The sequence below is a fragment of the Eutrigla gurnardus genome (genome assembly GCF_963514095.1).
Source record: "Eutrigla gurnardus genome assembly, chromosome: 12".
Classification (NCBI taxonomy): domain Eukaryota; kingdom Metazoa; phylum Chordata; class Actinopteri; order Perciformes; family Triglidae; genus Eutrigla; species Eutrigla gurnardus.
In genome coordinates this window covers 9,671,747-9,692,598 of record NC_139926.1, presented here as the reverse complement: position 1 = coordinate 9,692,598, position 20,852 = coordinate 9,671,747, and the positions used below count along the sequence as shown (strand labels likewise).

Here is a 20,852-nt window from a genome sequence, read left to right as displayed (position 1 = left end):
AAATGGTCAACATGAATGTAACTTGAAATCTAAAAGGTGCCGTTTCCTTCTGTTATCATAAACACATAACAATGTGTGATTTATTTCTTCTTTAATTATCTGTTAGTTTGCTTAATCCTCGGCCCATCTACAGCTGTCACCCAGAGAGTCTCTTACATAGTTCCAGTTATTAGCAGAGGTATGGACTGGAGTCACATGGCTTAGATTAGTTAGTAGATTAGTTAATTTGGATGACTTTAGACTCGACTTGAGAAAACCAAGAAAGAGACTTGCAACTCGACTTGGACACCAGTGAGTTGCTTGAGCCTTTTGATGTGAAAATAACTTCCCCCCAAGACAAAGATTGTAAAGCATATAAAAAAGTGTACAACCAATCATGTACAACCAATGCATTTGTCTTTATTTCCTAAATCGACGAACATCAACACAATTAATTCCCAGCAAGTTGACCCTTAAATCCCCACTAGTTTTTTTTAGATAGATGTTTTAGATCTTCATAAAGTTGTATTTATTTGAAAAATACCCGTTCAAAGTTAAAGAGCCTTCTCAGTCTTAGCTTGGAACTCAGGACTAGTGTGCAAAGACTGGAGACTTAGTTGTGACTTTCCAAACAATGATTTGCTCCGATCTCTGGTCGTTAGATGATCTATAACAATGTAACGTTAACTACAACAGCTCCCAGTAGCTTAAACCCATCTGTTGTCACAATAAAGTGGAGTATAACACATATGTCAAACTTTCAACCACTCAAATTCTGCCAGTTTTTGCATTATTTGCTAAACCATGCCATATCATTAGCATTTCTGCAAACATCCTTACAAATAGGGGGCTTTGTTTTCCTTTATCTACTCTATTTGGAGGGCATCGTGCATCTGCTGGGTATCTGGGTATATTTTGCTGTGAACCGTACTTTCAGCTGCAGTCAGCAGTGAGACATGCCGAGCTGTATCACATTGAGCATCACAGGACATAAATCCTCACCAGCTGTGTTTATTTCACCTGGTTCCCCTGCAGGCTTCCCCTCGAACACAGGAACGCCTCGTAGGATTGTTTGATGGTGTGCATGCAGAACTGGGCAGCTTGCTTACTCAACAGTGAGGTGGTAATTAATGAACGAGTCAAAATGTGAGTTAATCTTAAAGAGGTAATTAGGTGGGCTGGATTTAAGCCTCTGAGAGGTCTTTGGAGCTTCAGCGTCTTCCGTCTGTCCGCCCCGTCCCGTGTGTGTGAGTCTTGTGACCGCTCTGTAAAGTAGGACTCCTTGTCCTCTCTGAAAGACTGTGAAGACACTGAAGCTCTTAAGTGAACTGAACTGAAAATCAGTCACGTTGGAGTTTGCAGATGGAACTAAGAGAGAATCATCGTTGTAAACGTAACGGTGAATAGCTGTGACTGAGAGTTACACCGTGCTGTAAGTCTATTTAGTTTGTTCTCGCTTCCCGTTGAGGCAGATTTGTCCTTGTTATGAGATTGTTCCCTGGGTGTTCATTTAATTAACTGGCACAGAGTAAAAGACCGAAGTGTGCAGTCATGGCCGGTAGTTCATAAGAGCTTGCTGAGGAACATAAGCTGAGGTACACGGTGTATAAAATGGGACACTGCAGGGAAACGGAGTTGCTGTAAGCACTTTATCTAGGCTAAGTTCATGTGTGTGTTGTCTTACCTGCTGCTGCTGCTGCACTCATCATCGCACTGCTGTGACAATAGATTAAATACACAGAGAGAGATGTTAAATGTAAACTTGAATAACCTGCAACACAGTATGAAAGTGCTAATAGTGAACCTGTTCAAACTTGTAGAGGAGATTTGTCTCATGTTGGTCCGTGCAGAAGAGCGATTTAAAAAAACATAATCATCGGACCATCATGGTAAATCTTTCATTCATTCAAGCTTTACATTGAGCAGGTGGTCAAATATCCACTAAATGAGTGAAAACGTCTTGTCATGGTCCGGTGGGACTGCAGGCTAACAGGCAAAATATTTGAGATTGATGAGAAAGTGTATTAGGCTTTATGCACACCCCAGTTCTTCAGCATCGTCGCTGTTGGCGAATGTTGTGTAAGCGTTGCCGATCCGTCTACATATTTGAATAGTCATTAGAGCACATTTACGCGGCGGGTCTCTACATTGCCAAAAGGTGATTACTTCCACAGATACATGATGCCAACAGTGTTGAGATTCTGACTGAAACGGGCTGAAAGGAGCTTAAGACACACATTCCCTCACTTTTCTCCCCGACACACGTACAAAACCACACACAGTGTTGGGACCCGAGTCTCTGATCTCCACAATGGGGGGGAAAGTAGCCCTCCACGATTATTAACATGGACTTCTGTTCCAGAGAACTGAAGTGTGCATGGGAGGGAGGGAGGGAAACTCAACAACTATGTCTGAGAATGAAAGGAGGGTGTGTGTAGGCTCCTCCTCCCTCATTCTCTCCCTCGCTGTGGTGAATGTCAGCAGTGTGGATTTGAAGTTCTTGGTGTGCACACACACTCTCCCGGTCAGTCTGGTTGACAAGTTGGGACGGCCACTTTCAGTGGTGTGACTCAGACGGTGTGTGTGAGTGTGTGTAGAATGTGTGTGTGAGGGAGGATGAAGCGTTGCTGTCGATGGACCCTCGCCCGCTGCTGCTGCTGCTGCTACAATGGCACAGGTGGGACGAGACGTAGGGGACTCACTGTGTGTGTGTGTGTGTGTGTGTGTGTGTGTGTGTGTGTGTGTGTGTGTGTGTGTGTGTGTGTGTGTGTGTGTGTGTGTGTGTGTGTGTGTGTGTGTGTGTGTGTGTGTGTGTGTGTGTGTGTGTGTGTGTGTGTGTGTGTGTGTGTGTTGCATGCTTTACAAGTTAGGATGTTTGTTTTGTACATGTGTGCAGGTAAGGACAGGTTTCTGTCTTCCAGTAATCTTGACACTTCTCAGGTGTGTGTGTGTGTGTGTGTGGGACGGAGGCAGAGCGATACATTTCATTTGAATTGTGAAACAGGAAGTTGTGTGTTGCACAGACAGACGGAGGGGTGGAGGTGGACTGAGGGAGAGACGCACACGGAGGAGAGGACAGATTCTCTCTTTGTCTCTGATTGTGCAATCGTGTTTTTTTCTTCTTCCTGTAATTCAGTCAGGCGCTGGTGTGTGTGTGTGTGTGTGTGTGTGTGTGTGTGTGTGTGTGTGTGTGTGTGTGTGTGTGTGGCAGGTTTTGACGCAGCCTTTGGCCATCACTGTAGGATTTACCGCGGCTCCACTGGAGTCGTCATAGTAATCATCATTTTCTGATATTTCCAACCACCGTCTGTACAAACAGGGACAAGACCTGTGTCTTTCAGCGCTGTTGGCTGGTTCATGAGTGTTGATCTGTCTGGACCTGTTTGTCACAAGGTTACATTCAGACATCCGGCTACATGACGTATAGACTGTAAGAGTGAGGAAACACCATACAGTGTGAAAGAAAGCTAGATCTAGCTGCAGATCAATCATGATGATGGATATTTATCAATGAGGCAAAGCGACAACGTAAATCCCAGTGCAACAGAATGATTTAAAGTTGTGTTTCTGCAGAACTGTGTTGAAACGTTAGCCTCAGGTCCCAATAGTCCCTTTAGACTGGGACTGTAAAGTTGATTTGAGTCCACGTCTGTGGTTTGTGTGTTTTTGGGAAGAAGAGGTCAGAAGTAGTTTAAGGCAAATAAGTAACATGTGCTTTTCAGGGAGACTATTGGTTGATTGTTTGTTATGCTTTCCTCTTGAGCGACCTCTTGGAGACAGATACACGTCTTTCCTCTCAAAGTTGACAATAGAATCGGTCCAACTTCAAAAGAGTCCAACCTCAACACCAGAGAATGATCACAGGACATTTGGGTCATTTCAAAAGGCACTTGGTCATTTGGGGTTTAAGATTTTTTAGAATAATGGGAAATACCCGACTCATTAAGAACATCATGACGTGCCGGAGGCTTAAATCTGCTCAATAAATATCATGGACATTTTTGAGTGAAAAGTAAAGTAGCTAATGCCATTGCTGGTAACGCTATCAAATAAATGTTTTCAATGAGGTCATTTCAGGACTAAAATACAATACATACTTAACTGATGGATCATTTAGGGCTGCACATCCTTTGACATTTTTTTGATACTGATAAAAATCTGCTTTGGGTGTGTTGCCATGAGAAGGCACGGTCGTGTCTCAGTTTCTCTTTTCTCTCCGTCTCTCTGTGTGTATAGATCTCGTTGCACTTGAGACTGAAGCAGAGGATACAGCGAATAGCTGTTAACGTGTCGTTCACTATCGAGCATGTTCGTAAACAGTACCGACATTACATTCCCTTCGCCTGTCTGTCCTCCGCTGTGGGTGTTTGTGCACGAGCATGCAGCTAAAGTTTAACTCCACTCTGTGTGGACAGACTGTGGACTTTGGCCCCGGAGCCACTGATTTCAGTGAAAGCAAAATGGGTCCAATGTGATCTATTTGGCTGTAAATAGGAGAAGATGGAGCCAAATGTCATTCATAGTTGTATAGAATCCATCAACGATATAATTGTTGAGTTTATTTTCTCAATAGCTAGTTTCAAGTCGTCTGCAGTGTTCATTTGGTTAATTATGGTTCCACATCGTCAAATAGGTGATAAAATATGCTTTAGGGTAAAGCTACCTTGTGACTGAATTGATGATGAAACCAAAATGCCAAACTCAACATGGTGACTACGTTCACTTCTTATTCACATATATGTATTCATATATATGGCTTATTTTGGAAAACGTATCTACGGTAGTCAACAACAGGAAACAAATCCATTTGTGATCCCATTTGAATTTTGCTCTGAATTACCAATGTAAAATAAGAAGAAATCTACACCTCCAGCACCAGGTGTCTTGTACATCCTGGTCCGAAAAAAACGCCAGGCAAGTTCAGAGATAGACAGTTATGAAGTCACATAAGTGACTTTTGGCTGTGTAGTCGTTGTAAGTTTTCTGTCTTATACTTTCACAGTTTTAGGACAGACTTTATTGATGTGCAAAAATTATCTTTCAAATTAACATCATATGTGCATTTCATGGCAATTCATAGAATCAGGATAAAAAAGGTGACTGTCTGCCTTAGTTAACTACTGTTCACAGTGGTGACTTCATGAGTGACAGTCTCAGAGTTTGAAAGAAAATCTATGTCTATATATATTTATTCCCAGAATGGAAAATGATTCCCTCAATAATGTAGCTTTTTTTTTTTGTATGAACTTAACTATTCCAAGCTTTGTTTTGGTCAAGACTCACTGCTGCATTCAGTCTCTTTGATATGATGGAGGGGGGGGGGGGGGGGGTCATTTACCTAAATGTAAATGAGTCATCAAGTGTTGATTTTTAACATTTCCCAGCAGAGATAACAGAGAGAGCCAGCATTAGCAAAATCTTCGCACGACTGCTTCATCAGCTGTGATTCAGTGTGGCCAGACTGATCTTCAGTTTTAAATTAGAACCAAGACTCTAAAACGTCTATTTGTATTGTAGAAGTCTGGTCAGTGTGAGTGGTGGCATTATTAGCAACGGTGGAGTAACAGGACTATTTTAATTTAATTGTCCCAACATCATCTCAACATAACAATTCCTGTAAATACACTTTGTAATCTGACAGTTTCCTCTGCAGCTTTAAAAACAAATGTGAGAAAGTGATGTGGAAGTGAGACCAACATCTCTTCTGCCTTTTCTTAGTTACTTATCTTCATTTCAGTTTTCCTTCCACAACTTAGTTTATCGTCTCGTTTTGATTTGTGACACTAGACATTTTACGCAATCATTAATATCCTCTGCTCTCATGTTTAACTGTGGAGAAGATTCAGTCTAACTGTGCTCCACTAAAAACATGTGATAAATAGCTTGTAAGCAACCAGCTTTAAATGTGACTTTTAAATTTGCTTTCTAAATTGAACTGTCAATTTAAGAAAACGGACTGTTACAATTTTATGTAAAGTAGAGAAATGTGCTGTAGTCATTTATAGAAACACCTATTATGCCACGAGGTGTTCACACAAAGTACTGCAAAACGTACCGTTGTGGTATCTGAAAAACTTTGATACAGATTCCGATACCTTGAATTTGAAACAAATGGTACGCAGCCCGATTGACGAGTTGGGGCGGCCACGTGCCCTTCTACTGGTCAGTAATTCTGTTTGCATAGAAAGTGTTTGTGTTTGTTGTCAAATATGTAGAGAGGGAGGGAGGGAGAGAGAGAGGTATGAGAAGAATGTCATCTTCCCAGATTACGGTCACTTCCCATCATTGACCAAAGAGCATGAGGGGAGGAGATCAGACCGGCTCAGGGAAAGACAACTACATTGTCAGTACTTTTCACATACTGTACTTACAAATACTACACTACTTCATCATCTCCCTTCGTGCTTTTGTTCATGGTTCATGGTGCGTTTTTCTGATTTGCAGTTAATTCCATGGATTTTTCGGTCTACTATGCGTTTATTTAACAGGGATAGTTAGTGTTAACTTCTCTACCTGGAGTATGTTTGTCATTTACCTGCAATCCTGTGTGTGGAGTTTCAATAGTCTCATCAATAGAGCCATTCAAAGAGTGTGTGTGTGTGTGTGTGTGTGTGCGTGTGTGTGTGTGTGTGTGTGTGTGTGTGTGTGTGTGTGTGTGTGTGTGTGTGTGTGTGTGTGTGTGTGTGCGCGTGCGCGTGTGCGTGATTAAAGACAGTGAGTGATGAGGATTTATAACAGAAGACAGTCTGTCTTTCTATCAGCTGCCGAACAAAAGCTTCCTTGTTTGGTCTCACCTGACTTTGGCCGTCTGCTGTACTCCGTAGTACACACACTATTCAATGCCCCCCCCCCCCCCCATGAAAATCTCATTAAGTACAGCTTGGGTCCTCTGTTACCGCGTCATGCAGACCTGGAAGTCTGGGTTAAGAGCGCTAGTCTGGTTTTCTGTTACTGATCCTTTCTTTGCTGTGGCATCCACAGCACCTCGACTCTTCCTCTCACAAAGACAGACATGCATGAGTCACCTTTACTCCACCAGTGTAACAAAGTTCCCTCTCTCCTGGCGCTGTTCATCTGGCCTCCTTATCCGAGATCATGAGTCCACCTGAGGAATGTCTTCTATGAAGATGCATCATTACCTGATCGTCCAGTTTGCTCGATGACAACAGGTGATGAGGCCGAGAGGAATGTTTTGTGGGCCACTAAGTTCAAGTGACACATACTTTACTGACGATTTAACAACTGAACCACTACGACGCAGAATAAGTGCACCTTGTATGTAGGGTCGAAGGAACCAGTGCGATGACAGACGTACGTCATCCCTGCAGCACTCTGTTGGTAAGTGGTCGGCTCCCAGCAGCCGGCGGCAGCACGACATGCTTCTCCAGCGGCGGCGGCGTCCTCTGAAGGAGAAGTTACAGCGGTGACGTCTTATCATTCCGCTCCGTTTGTGCGCACTCAAGTCCGAAATGAGTTTCTGTCGTCAGCCAGCTGTCGGGGCCACTCAATGGCTGACATTGGTTTCTAGTGAATGCACACGCACAGGGGAACAGGTGACCTATGACATGTTTTCCTCTCTTAAAAACACATGACTGGATTTCGTGAATAGCACTTCAGTAACCACTGGGACACGGTGGCAGGGCGATGACGGGGAGGAAAGCAGTGAAGTGGTGATCGGGAGAAAGGAGCGAGCCTCGATACCGACTTCATCCTGATGTCTGAGTGATGTCCCGCTCAATGCTGCAGCCGTGGGGCAGAATTTGCAATTAGCAGACAATGTAGTGAAGACCAGGCGACGGCAACGACTCGATAGAAGTTTGATGGTCAAATAATTTAGGTCTTTCTTTTCATTTGTCGATTGCTTGTGTATTGTTGGTTTGGAGGGCTGTCAAATACATGTTGTTGCTGTTTATGCTTTTGTCTAAATGGACTAATATTATCTCCACTTTTATAAAACCGTGTGTGTGTGTTGTGAGAGGAGGCACCTTTAGTAGCGCTGGGTGACCTTGGCTGCTGTTTTGAACACACCGTTTTATCTCCGTCACTCGGCTGACACAGTCGGATAACAACTAAAACACAGCGACCACTAAAACACACTCATCAACCTGCAGCGCTGCACAACATGAAGTCAGGTGACCTCCGCTGTCAGACGAAAGCACGGGGATGCTTTTATTTCAAGTACGTTACGTTAAACTCCCCAGTTTTTTATTCAATGAATTAACCGTATTTTCAGTTTCAGTCAGACAACTCACGTTAACGAGTAGAGTTGGCGTCCAGGCTCCCCAGATATAATTACTTAGAGATGATGGGTAGTGATGAGAAGCCTGCAGGTGGATGCTGGGGTGGTGGATTGGGTTGAAAGAAGCTGACAGCAACACCTGCAGAGGCATGAACAGCTGAAAGAGGAGATGGGAAATAGTGTAGCCTGAACTAGCTCGCAGGCTTCATGCCATTCAATATGAAATGAGGTTGAGATGAATCTATATTAAAAAGTATTGGGTAGTACGTTAACTAGCTCACATCTTTTTGCACATTGTTGCAGTGCTGACCTTTTGACTTGTTCTGGCGTATAATACTTCCTGGAAGTGAAAGGGATTTTCTTGTTGGTCTTACAGGGAACATTGATACAGAAATAACAGAATATCACATGGGGGTTTTTATGCGGTTTACAGCTCAGCAACAGACATTTGTGAATACAAATAGATGTTCAGATAAAAAGCAGGTCGGGGATGATGAGGAGGGGGATCAGGGTGGGCATGGATAGGGAGAGAAAGTTAAAATGGGATTAAAGAGTACAACAGGAACAACTCAGGAGAAACCATCGACTCTTAACCTTCCAGTTCCTATCTGAAACACCACAGCAGCTGCAGCACATAGCTCCCAGCTGTGTGTGAGTGCAGCTGATCCACCACACTGCTGACACATGACAACCACACACACACACACACACACACACACACACACACACACACACACACACACACACACACACACACACTGTTGTGTTGTTTCAGGCTTTGCAGACAAAACATTTTCTCTAAACTCTGCAGAATGACGACATCTGGTCCAAATGGTTATATATGGATAAATATGTCATACAATCTCGGTAAATAATCAACATGTAAATGATCGTATGTATTTGCTGGTTATCTTTAAATGCAGTACAATGCTTCTACTTTCCCAATTGATTATCTACATTGAGACAATTCTTTTTTATATTATAAAAATAATATTTTTTATTTCTGAGATTGCGTTTAAATGTGCAAATCAGGCATTTTCTTAATAAATATGTGCAGATATCTGAACATTACATAAAACCAGGTATTTTTATTGTCAAAGTTTTTTGAAGAGGGAATCTTGTATCTCTTTTCTATCATCATCCACAGCCACAACATTTTTTTTCTATGTGTCTATATGTTTTTAGGAATAGTCATAAGTGGAGATTTCTGGTTAAAATCCCTCCCAACGCTGTGTCCCGCCTCCTGTTTCACGGTCAAATACGTCACCATACAGAAGATAGAGACTCTTGAGCTTTTACCTTAAGTTAGAAAACATTGAATGCTGTGGAAGCAGAATACAGACAGTTGATTGGTTCCCACTTAAATGTAAACTCAATCTTACTTCTTTCAGAAAACTATCCCGTTGGCAGCTCTGACGGAAAGACCGAGTCCGTCGCAAACCTTCAGCCGCAGGCATCCCTCACCTCTCTTCAGTCCAGCTCTCCTGGACCCAAACGCTCCGGAAACACTCTGAGAAAGTGGCTCACCAGTCCGGTCCGCCGCCTCAGCCACGGCAGCTCCGTCAAGAAACTGCCCAACAACAAACAGAAGAAGACGGGTAAGACATCAACAAACAAAACCACAGCGATACCAACACTTCGAGTTGAAGGTCACTTTGCTGTGTTCCAACCTACAAACACATTCCCCCGTGTTTTTGTGTCAAACTGACTAACGAGGACAACAATTTCAGAAATTGGTCACACTGCAGGCAGCCGGCCGATGAAGTCTCTTTGTGAAATCTGAATATCCGTTTACGTGGCTTAATTAAATGCTGGCAAGCCATTCAATTCAAATCCCTCACCCACATTGTTGAAATGTTGGTCCAACATGTTCAGCTGTGACATTGGAAATAGTTTAGATAACACTTAGCTACACTTTCTGTGCTCTAACACAACAAACTCTGCCCATTCCACACTTAGTGTTTTCACCGTCCATAGCTTATACACAAGCAGAGCCTGTCATGGCAAAAACACACACACTAACACTAGTATTAGTGGATGTAAATGACATTCCCCGCTTGCCTGTTTGGCAGCTGCTGCCTGTCTACAGCTCTTTCACTCAAAATTTAAGAAATGGTTATAGTCAGGTTGATCAAATAAGCTCCTTCGACATGAATTTGAACTGAGATTTACTGCTTTACAGCTAAAAGACAGCTCTCTTCGGATACAAATTGCCACATTTCAAAGCAATACCATACATTTTCCCTTTCATGGAACGGCTACAGCTCGTTTGCAGCCATTGGTTTTGGTTTGTTTGATAAACTGTGGAAATCAGCCTGGTGATACTGTTGCAAAGACCTTAATGAACCTGCTCTATGGTTCATGGTGTTGAATAACACTCACCAGGAAAGTTTGCATGCAAGATCCTGCTTGCACCTGCATCACCGTGTGTCTGGCAAAATAGTATTTCTTTGCATTGAATCTGTCAAAGTGACTCCATGCTGTTTGAAGTGAGACATACTGCCAGAATGTATCCTCGGTAGAATACCTAGATGCTAATGAAGTGGTTGATTTGACAGGAACAGGACCAGGAAGAGAGGAAAGCAGGAAGAGTATTGACCTGGGACAGCCCGACCCTACCCTGCAGGATGACATCGATGAGGTAAGCAGTGAGAGTCAAGAATAGCATGTTTCTTTGGGGGGGGGGGGGGTTGATAAATGGTATTTCAGGGTCGGACTCCTTTTCAGGAGGGAATGAAAGTATTTTTTGCCTACTTGTATCCAGATGAGTTGGTTCTTAGTCTTGATGATTTTGCAACACACTTGCGGTCTTACCCAGAGTACCACAGCAGCAACACTAGTCATCAAAATACTCCCTTCCCCTTTTTTGTTTTGTTTTGATGTGTCGACAGGTCTTTAAATAACCTTTCTAACATCCAACCACAACTTCATCTAGGTCATTGCATTTCTGTTGCTGTTCAGGGTTTGCATCAATAATGTGTAATGTGTAAGTCAGACTCACACATGTAATGTGTGATAAAAACGACATGAATTGGTGTCCTGTGTTAAAAAATAATATTTTCATTTAATGTCATAGTGAGTAACTAATACAGTTCTTTTGACATACAAATACACCCACGCAGACAAAACATGTGACCAAACTCCTGACGATGTAAAAACTCTGGGCTGTCTGATGGCACAGTAGAAGTGACAATATTTTAAATAATAATAAAAACCATCACGGTGTATATACACTAACTATGAATAAGTACCTCATACAACCCCACTTAAAAACAACTCAAACTATCCCTTTAAGCCTGTGTTTATTAAACAAACATGTATTTCATTCAAGTCAAATGCGGCTTTTTATAGGTTTTTCGACTGACGAAATTGGCTCAGTTTTACTCCACAAATGAGGGACTAACTCATCGGCCTGACCAGAACTATGCAGATGAATTTATCTGCGATTCATCAGCTCTTCCCCAAACTATTTAAAATGCAGCATGACTCAGCATCCGCATGCTCTTTTACTCATTTCTCGTTCCCGAGCAACGTCAGAAGGCAATTGTAGGTATCCCATTCTACAGAATTTGCTCAAACTACCCTTTTGCCTTTTTTTCTCACTTCCTATTTTTAATAATGTTAATCTGTATTATTATTTTAAACCAAACACCCTACTAGGGACAAGCGTCGTGAATTAGCTTTTAATTAAAAATACTATGATGCATACATCAGATGACTGTTCAAGAAAATATAATTATCCAGGGGAAATGTTGAAAGTTTTGTTTTTTATCAAAAATTAGCAGCAAAGACCGATGACAGCCAAGAGAGTTTGTCTAACCAGGTGTGTGAGACACCTTTCACTCCCTTATCTTGCTTAGGATGAATTTGCTCGGTGTTTGAAATGGAGAATGGTAAAAAGGGATGTCTCGTTAATAGGTGTGTATTCTGTCTCTGTGCCCCTACAGGGATCCCTCAATAAGGAGGGTAACCTCCTCTCTAAGACCCCGTCTGGGATGCAGAGCGGCGGGGAGGAGGAGCAGGACGAGGAGGCCCACAACCCTCTTCCACCCCCGATGAAGATCATCAAGGACCCCTCGGCTCAGGATGAGAAGGTGAGACGGGGAGAGGAGGATGATTTCTCCTGATGTTGGTCATTTAGAACCTGAACTCGATCTTCACTGGATGTTAAAAAGCATGTGGGCTGAAACACCTTTATTTAGAATTTATCCCTCCACTAACAACTTTTTTCCCTGTATTTTACCTTTTCATTCGGCATTAATCCTGCGGTGTGTCCACCTGCTTTCCTCTCTTCCACTGCCGTTTTTCTTTCCTTTTTACTCTCCTGCAATAAGTCGACTTTGTTTCTTCCACATCCTGCCTTTACATCCGAATCTTTCTAACATGCTCTTTGCTTTTGATCCTCCTCTTCCTCTCTCAGTCTTCATCCTTGCTAACGTCTCTGCAGACGTCCTCTGAGGTGCCCAGCGCTGCAGAGCTGGTTAGCGCCATAGAAAAACTGGTTAAAACCAAGATGGTGAGTGTGTATGATCGTCGGTGTCAAAGTAATCCAGCGGTAGTTGTCTGTAGTTACATCACTGCAAACACAAACTACTAATGCTTTTAATGATGCCATTTTGCCAACACTATTACCTTCCTGTGGCTGACTTTAACATGCTCTTGCTCTCCTGATAGATTTTATTTTTTTTCCCTTGCCTGCATGTTTGTGTTAACATGTCTATCAGAACGTACACAGACGTTGTCCTGGACCAGGGCCAAAAAATCTGAAATATGTCATAAATCCAATTAGAATGAAACAGCCATTCATGATCACGCTCCTTCTGAACTTGGTCATGCGGTTAACAGGCTGTATACTATCCTTCTCAAAAGAATACATTGATATTTGCACATAAATTGTATATATTAGGATGTGTAATGATTATGTTCGGCCTGGATCAAGGCCCTGTGGGAATCCACAAGTTGAAGGAAGAAGCATCATTTTTAAATAAGAGCTGATGTGGTTTCGGTAGCATCATCATGTTGTGATCTACTGTATGAAAATATTGTTTGCAGGTAAATAAATTCACTGTGAACTCAGGAATCGGTTGATGGGATGAGATCTATGAGGCTACTAAAGACCAGGCTCCTGCTGCTCTTGAAAGAATTGAGTGTATTAAGATGATGGGTGTTGAATGTTTTTCATATTGGAGACAAATCTATGATTCTGGCCTTTTGAGATAAATCACTTCTGTGCTTTCCTGATTCTATGACAAAAGGAAAATAGATTGAATCCTCATTAAAACACTAACCTCCTCTCCTGTCGTCAGACTCTGGAACCAGGAGCGTACCCTGGCTTCTCCCCCATCACTCCGCCGGAGCAAACCACTCCCGTCCAGCCACGAAACCCTGAACTGGAGCAGAGAGCCAAAGCTATGAGGGGACGGATGTGAGTACTGTAGCGTACTACTACAGAACTGCTGTTACTACGTTTACTGCCACAACTGCTTCTAATTCAAGAAATACTACCCTTTTCAAGGGTTCTTTGTAAGACCCTTGTCATCAAAATGTTGTGAGTTACGTTGCCCGAACATCAGCCCTCATCCAACTGGGTGGGTTCTAGATGAAACCTTTGCAATATGAAAGGGTACTCACTAGAACCCCCTCGGTGGTTCCTAGAGGAAACCCTTGGAATTCGGAAGGGTAGGACCCCCTGTGTGGGTTCTACCCCTAACCCTCAGAATGTGGATAGTTTCTGCATAGAACCTCTAGAGAGAGTTTAGGGTGCAACCATTGCACCATAGAAGGGTTCTCTGTACAACACCTTTAGGGGGATCTCGGTAGAACTTTAACAGATTGTTCTAGGAATAGCCTTTTATCTTGGGTTTGTGGCAGAACCCTCTGAAAGGGTTCCATGTGGAACCTTTGTAAATAGTTCTAGCAGGAACCAATAAGGGGTTTCCTATGGGGAAAAGCCAAAGAATCCTATGTGCTTGTAGTTAACGCCTTTAGTGTACTTCTTCGTTAAATGCCAAGCATCGGGTGAGGTTGAGTGACCAGTTGCACCAGTAAGTCCTGGTTACAGTGATAATGCTGGAGGTCCATGTTTGTTCTGCCCAGGTTTGTGTTGAACGAGCTGATCCAGACAGAGAAGGACTACGTGAAAGACCTGGGCATCGTGGTGGAGGTGAGTCACCAACTTCATTAGGGTTAGGATAAAAAAATGAGGCTAACTGCAACTTGACTTCTATAATCAAAGCCTATTGGCTGTCCTGCTGAGGTTCAGCTTCCATTTACACCCAAGGTCATAATGTTTAAATAACTGTCCAACAATAACTGTGTACTACTACGACCTTCTGTGACCCTGCAGGGCTTCATGAAGAGGGTGGAGGAGAAGGGCGTCCCTGATGACATGAAAGGAAAAGACAAAATCGTCTTCGGGAACATCCACCAGATCTACGACTGGCACAGAGAGTAAGTTCAGCTCGGCTGTCCAAAGACTGGAAGTTGACCCAAACAGGGATCCGTGGTGCTGACTGAAAACTCCCCTCTTCTTCTGTCTCTGGCAGCTTCTTCGTAGGAGAGCTGGAGAAATGTCTGGAGGACCATGAGCACCTTCCGGAGCTCTTCATCAAACATGTTAGTGGAGCACTGTGGTGGTGACGACGACGATGACTTTGTGCTGTTGCAATACATTTGATCGGCTCTCTGAACAAATGTTTGTGTTACAGGAGAGAAGACTCCACATGTATGTGGTTTATTGTCAGAATAAGCCAAAGTCAGAGTTCATCGTAGCAGAATATGACACCTTTTTTGATGTAAGTTATGTTTTCACTTTTTTATTTCTGTGAAGAAAAAGCTTGAAGTCTGTTTTATATAAATATATGAGTGTGTTTTTATGACAAATCATAGCGACCCAGTTAGGTCTTCTCTATAAATGAGAATGACTGTTCTTTTATCACTTTATCATCTTAAATAGGTAAACTAGCCATTTTGAAGGAATTACTTTTGATAAATCACAACTTTGTTTTATATATGTGTTATTAAAAACAAACAGATGGAGGTTAAATAGAGGTTAAATACTTAAGAAAAGCCTTTTTGCTCTCTCTCTCTCTCTCTCTCTCTCTCTCTCTCTCTCTCTCTCTCTTTCTCTCTCTCTCTCTCTTCAGTAAAACAAACAGTATATATGCTAGCCCTTCATATTAGATTCAATGCTATAATAGGCTATAATTATCAGAACATTCAGGCTCCCTCATGTGGCGCAAAGGTGTACTGCAGATATAGATATACTGTATATAGATATAGATATAAGATCTCCAGCCACCCACCTCTGCGTCCTGACCCAGTCTTTGTGAATGACTGAATCAGGCAAATGGATGAAAGAGAAGCTGTTGGTGTTTGTCTTCCAGGGAATCCAGCAGGACACCCAGTCCAGGTTGACCATCAGCGACTTCCTCATCAAACCAATCCAGAGAATCACCAAATACCAGCTGCTGCTGAAGGTAACATACGCACACATTCTCTGATTGAATGGCAAAAGAGATTTGTTGGGAATCTGATTAATCACATTGCCTTTCACATGCAACTTCAATAATTGGAGAATTTATAAATAATTTATAATAATCACCTTTACTTTCATCTATAATGCATTTTTTGTAATCCCCTGCATGTACGTGGACTCTCAACTCACTGTGTTTGGTTTCTGTGTGTAATAAGTTGCCTGAAATGGTTATTGGTAGGCTCCACAACAGGTTACGCTGTAAATATTTTCATTGAAATGTGTCATCTCCTATAGAGTTTTAATTGTGTGTATAGAGGGCATCTTCATTTACCTAACACATGCCGGTGTGACATTCCGGGTACAGTGACTTATTGAAATCATAGCGTTGAAGTTGTGGTCATGTTTCTCCTCAGGACTTCCTGAAGTACAGCTCCAAGGCAGGCATCGACTGCGAACAAATCGAGGTAAAAACACGACTTAATTGCAAATGCACAAAGTATTCGCCCTGCCTGAACCCAGGACGTGTAGATTTAATCTGTTAATGCTCCCACTCATTGTCCAGCCAAAGACGGGGACACACACCTGAAGTAAACACATAACCAAGCATTTCAATAATCCTCTCTGGCTCTTACAGAAAGCAGTAGATTTGATGTCTCAGGTCCCGAAACTGTGTAATGACATGATGAATTTGGGTCGGCTGCAGGGATACGAGGTACGTTCAGTAACAGATTTGCACTCAGCGGCGACATGTCATTTCTGTACACCCTCCACACGTTTATTTTTTTGGAAATAATTCTAAAAGAAAAACTGGCCAGTGAGTATTGAATGAATTGTGTTGAACGATTCATTGTCTTTACAGGGTAAATTGACCTCTCAGGGTAAACTGCTGCAGCAGGAAACCTTCTTTGTAACAGAGCAGGACGCCGGCGTCCTGTCGCGCTCCAAAGAGCGGCGAGTTTTCCTCTTTGAACAGATCGTCATCTTCAGCGAGCTGCTCAGGAAAGGATCGACCACGCCGGGATACCAGTTCAAGAAGAGCATCAAGGTGTGCAGACGATGGGTCTTTTTGTTTATTCTGGGGGGGGGATTTCATTATGGATGCCCATTTTAAAGTGTGACTTATTTTATCATATCATAGTGTTTGTTTTCCTTCGTCCACTTGCTGTCTGAAACATCTCTCAAACACATAACCTGGGACACAACAATGTCACACACACACACTCGCCCTCCAACATACAATATGCAGCATGCGTCACCTTGCGTCACCTTGCCTCCCCTCCCACACAGTTGTCCTACCTGGGTCTGGAGGAGAGCGCAGATAACGATCCCTGTAAGTTCGTCGTGTCGTGCCGCGGCTCGTCGGAGCGCTTCACCCTGCAGGCCGCCAACGTCGACGTCAAGCAGGTCTGGGTCCGACACATCCAGGACGTCCTCGACGCTCAGAGCAACTTCCTGTCTGGTGAGAAAACACAGACGTAACACGCACATTTACACACACACCTACAATATTGTCCTCTGAAGCATGACGTCGCCCAGCAATCGACAATGGACCTATGTGTACATAAGTACATTTAAATCAACGGCGGCAGTAATATGTATAATCCGCTAAAACATGCACAAACTTTGTCAGACTTTAACGACAGCACATCAAACAGGATCCAAAACTCAGGAAGAAAGAACAAAACATCTGGAGCCTGGATACGAAGCCACAGAAAGTATAACTGTTCCCTCTGTGTGTGTGATTGTAGCTCTCCAGTCTCCCATCGAGTACCAGAAGGAGAAGGGCGGAGCAGGTAGCAGCTCCTCGCTGACCAGAAACCGCTCGTCCTCAGGGAACCGGCCCACCATGACGTCTCACAGCCGCCCGTCCTCGGCGGTCGGGCTCGGCGACAAGGAGGCAGAGCGGGGGAGGAGCCAGATGAAGGTGTCTACCTCCAACGGCGGGTCGACGTGTTTCGACTCCAGGGTGAGTTCCTGCAAACATCCTGGTGATGGAAGAGGAACTTTACATTTGTTCAGGGTTTTTGTCAGAAGTCTGGATGATGTTTCAGAATTGATCTGCAATTCAAGAGCAGCCGCTTTCAGGGCGTCGGTTTGGACGCACAGCTCCTCTACTTTTGGCACTTTTATGATTTAGAAGTCGCCAGCCGGTGAACTAGGGCATGAGGCACACTTTTCCCCCTTCATGCTGTCTGTTCAACTTCCTGTTCCCTAAAAGGCGAGGTTAAAATCTGGGCTACTGCAGGTGTAGCAGCATACTGTGTGGGTTGATATATATATACACACACACCGAGCTGTTCTCTTTCTGGCCTACTTGGACTGAAAACTGGTTGCAGGCTGGACACTCGAGCTCTACTTCAAAGTACCTTGACCCTCCTCAAGGGAGAAATGTAACAAAGAACTTTTACTTTTAGAGTTTTGTAATCTTACGTTAAATGACATTTAAAATGATGGAACACAAGGGAACGCTCTTTAAGGTTATATAGTATGACAGCCTTTAAAATGAGTCCCTTGTGGCCTCCAACATGCAGGTAGTTGGAGATGTGTGCCGCTGATATTTATATTCCCCAATAGGAAGATGAATGGTCAGCTGTTCTGTTGGGGTTGCAGTTTTAGCACTTAACTTTTCTAAAGTATGTCATGTGGATTTAAGTTGTTATTTCTGTGAGTCAACTTACAACAAACATGGCTGTGTCAATCTCTCCCATACTTACACCATAATACCTGCAAAGTATTTATTGGCCGTTAACAGTCGTCGGTACATATATGGGCGACGCGTCTCCACATCCTCCCACTGTACAATCGGGAAGCTGAAATATGCCGGATACATGAGCTGCCATCTTGAGATTTTTATGTAATTTTGAGTCCGTGCAGTAGTGATCGGATCACTGGTTGTCAAGGTATCGAGGTCCCGCCCACACACCTGCCTGAGCCAATCAAGAGCCAGACATGGCTACAACTTTTAAGGGTGAGCCGGCGAGCTGCTATGCTAGCTATTTTCCCAAACTGGACAGATGTGCAGATTTGCCTTACTTTGTTAGTAGCCCAAGCACCTAATTTTACCCCTGAAACGCATAAAATAATAATGAAAATAAAAATCTTTCCAGTTTCAATAGGGCCTTCGCCTAGCTGTGTGGGTGCTCCGACTCTAATAATAATAATAATAATTAAAACTGCGAGCAGTGATAACGGGCCCTCGCATGGCACGTAACTCGGTTAGTGCTACGGCCGCCTGACGTGTCGGACCGCTTGGCCTGGCCACCGCCACGGGGCGGGTCGTCCCCGGCCACCGCCATGGCTGGCGCCTGTCGTCCCCGGCCACCGCCACGGCTCGGGTCGTCCCCGGCCACCGCCACGGCTGGCGCCTGTCGTCCCCGGCCACAGCCACGGCGCGGGTCGTCCCCGGCCACCACCACGTTGCCGGTCGTCCCTTGCCTGAGTCCTCTCTTTTGCCTTAATCGTCGTGTTGATCATTGTATCAGATGATTGAAGTCATCACGCTTGACTGGGGTGCAAAGTTCCACGACACTCTGACCTTATACGGGTGTAAAAACATGATATTTCATGTCGCCAATAGGTGGCGCTCTGATTGTGAGTCAAAATTGCAGTGCAGACGTGTTCAGGGTGGGATTCTCATCAAATGTGAGAAGTTTGAACATGATCGGACAATGGACACTGAAGTTATAACAGTTTAGAGTATTGTGGCAAAGCATGAAATTCGTCCATGTTCAGGGTGCCGTAATTGCGCTCCCGTAGGATTTATGTAAGACCTTTTGATCATTTTTAATCGTCGAGGCCTCTAGAACAGGCTCAAAAAGTTTGGTAGGAATCGGATCAACGGTGTAGGAGGAGTCAGTTAAAATACAAACCTTACAATTGAAAAATGGCTGATTTACTGTAGCGCCCCCGAGTGGTCAATTTTAATAAAACTTTCAGGATATGTTCCAGGGACATATGTCAACATAATCTGCAAGTTTAATGATGATTAGGTTAAATATTGTGGAGTTATGTGTATTGATTTTTAGAGCCCCGCCCCTCTGACGTTCATTGGCTAATAACTTCTGAATGCAACGACATTATACAAAGCTTTTGATAGCACTTGACCAGCTTGGTCTAATGATGATGCACAGCAAATTTGGTGAGAATCTGATCTACGGTTTAGGAGGAATTAGCAAAAAGGCGTTTTTCACAAAATTCAAAATGGCGGAAAATTTCGGTAGGCGGACTTTGGTGCCATAATTTAATTTTTTGTAGAGCTCACGGATCTGCATATCTGTGCAAAATTTCAAGTTAATTGGAGTTACGGTGTGAGCTGGCCATCCTTCTTTGCGTTAGGTGGCGCTAGCGAGCCACTTTTCTGTGGCCAACTATGAAACCTTTAAAATATCAAAATTTTCGCCGTTTTCTATTAGCACACCAAATTTGGTAAGCTAATTATTTTGCTAAGGCCCCCAAAATGGCACGCAAAGTGGCAGAAAAATAAGAATAATTAAAACTGCGAGCAGTGATAACGGGCCCTCGCATGGCACGTAACTCGGTTAGTGCTACGGCCGCCTGACGTGTCGGACCGCTTGGCCTGGCCACCGCCACGGGGCGGGTCGTCCCCGGCCACCGCCATGGCTGGCGCCTGTCGTCCCCGGCCACCGCCACGGCTCGGGTCGTCCCCGGCCACCGCCACGGCTGGCGCCTGTCGTCCCCGGCCACAGCCACGGCGCGGGTCGTCCCCGGCCACCACCACGTTGCCGGTCGTCCCTTGCCTGAGTCCTCTCTTTTGCCTTAATCGTCGTGTTGATCATTGTATCAGATGATTGAAGTCATCACGCTTGACTGGGGTGCAAAGTTCCACGACACTCTGACCTTATACGGGTGTAAAAACATGATATTTCATGTCGCCAATAGGTGGCGCTCTGATTGTGAGTCAAAATTGCAGTGCAGACGTGTTCAGGGTGGGATTCTCATCAAATGTGAGAAGTTTGAACATGATCGGACAATGGACACTGAAGTTATAACAGTTTAGAGTATTGTGGCAAAGCATGAAATTCGTCCATGTTCAGGGTGCCGTAATTGCGCTCCCGTAGGATTTATGTAAGACCTTTTGATCATTTTTAATCGTCGAGGCCTCTAGAACAGGCTCAAAAAGTTTGGTAGGAATCGGAT

At 43.8% G+C, this 20,852-nt stretch overlaps 2 protein-coding genes across 5 annotated transcripts in view; one reads left to right on the top strand and one right to left on the bottom strand.

The window, feature by feature from the left end:
- Nucleotides 1–20,852, bottom strand: part of LOC311021713 (uncharacterized protein) — a 441,358-nt gene that overhangs the window by 276,102 nt on the left and 144,404 nt on the right. The window lies entirely within an intron of this gene.
- The window catches only part of kalrna (kalirin RhoGEF kinase a), a 138,394-nt gene that overhangs the window by 101,611 nt on the left and 15,931 nt on the right, over nt 1–20,852 (top strand). For 2 of the 4 annotated variants that reach the window (XM_084023806.1, XM_084023807.1), the window contains exons 41-55: nt 9,610–9,816; nt 10,777–10,859; nt 12,166–12,312; nt 12,639–12,734; nt 13,525–13,643; nt 14,315–14,381; nt 14,565–14,668; nt 14,764–14,833; nt 14,926–15,012; nt 15,604–15,696; nt 16,109–16,159; nt 16,330–16,407; nt 16,555–16,740; nt 16,983–17,154; nt 17,444–17,661. In XM_084023806.1, coding sequence (XP_083879932.1) covers nt 9,610–9,816; nt 10,777–10,859; nt 12,166–12,312; nt 12,639–12,734; nt 13,525–13,643; nt 14,315–14,381; nt 14,565–14,668; nt 14,764–14,833; nt 14,926–15,012; nt 15,604–15,696; nt 16,109–16,159; nt 16,330–16,407; nt 16,555–16,740; nt 16,983–17,154; nt 17,444–17,661 — 1,778 coding nt within the window. The remainder of the gene's footprint in view (nt 1–9,609; nt 9,817–10,776; nt 10,860–12,165; nt 12,313–12,638; nt 12,735–13,524; nt 13,644–14,314; nt 14,382–14,564; nt 14,669–14,763; nt 14,834–14,925; nt 15,013–15,603; nt 15,697–16,108; nt 16,160–16,329; nt 16,408–16,554; nt 16,741–16,982; nt 17,155–17,443; nt 17,662–20,852) is intronic. The other 2 variants (XM_084023808.1, XM_084023809.1) reach the window with 1 other exon arrangement.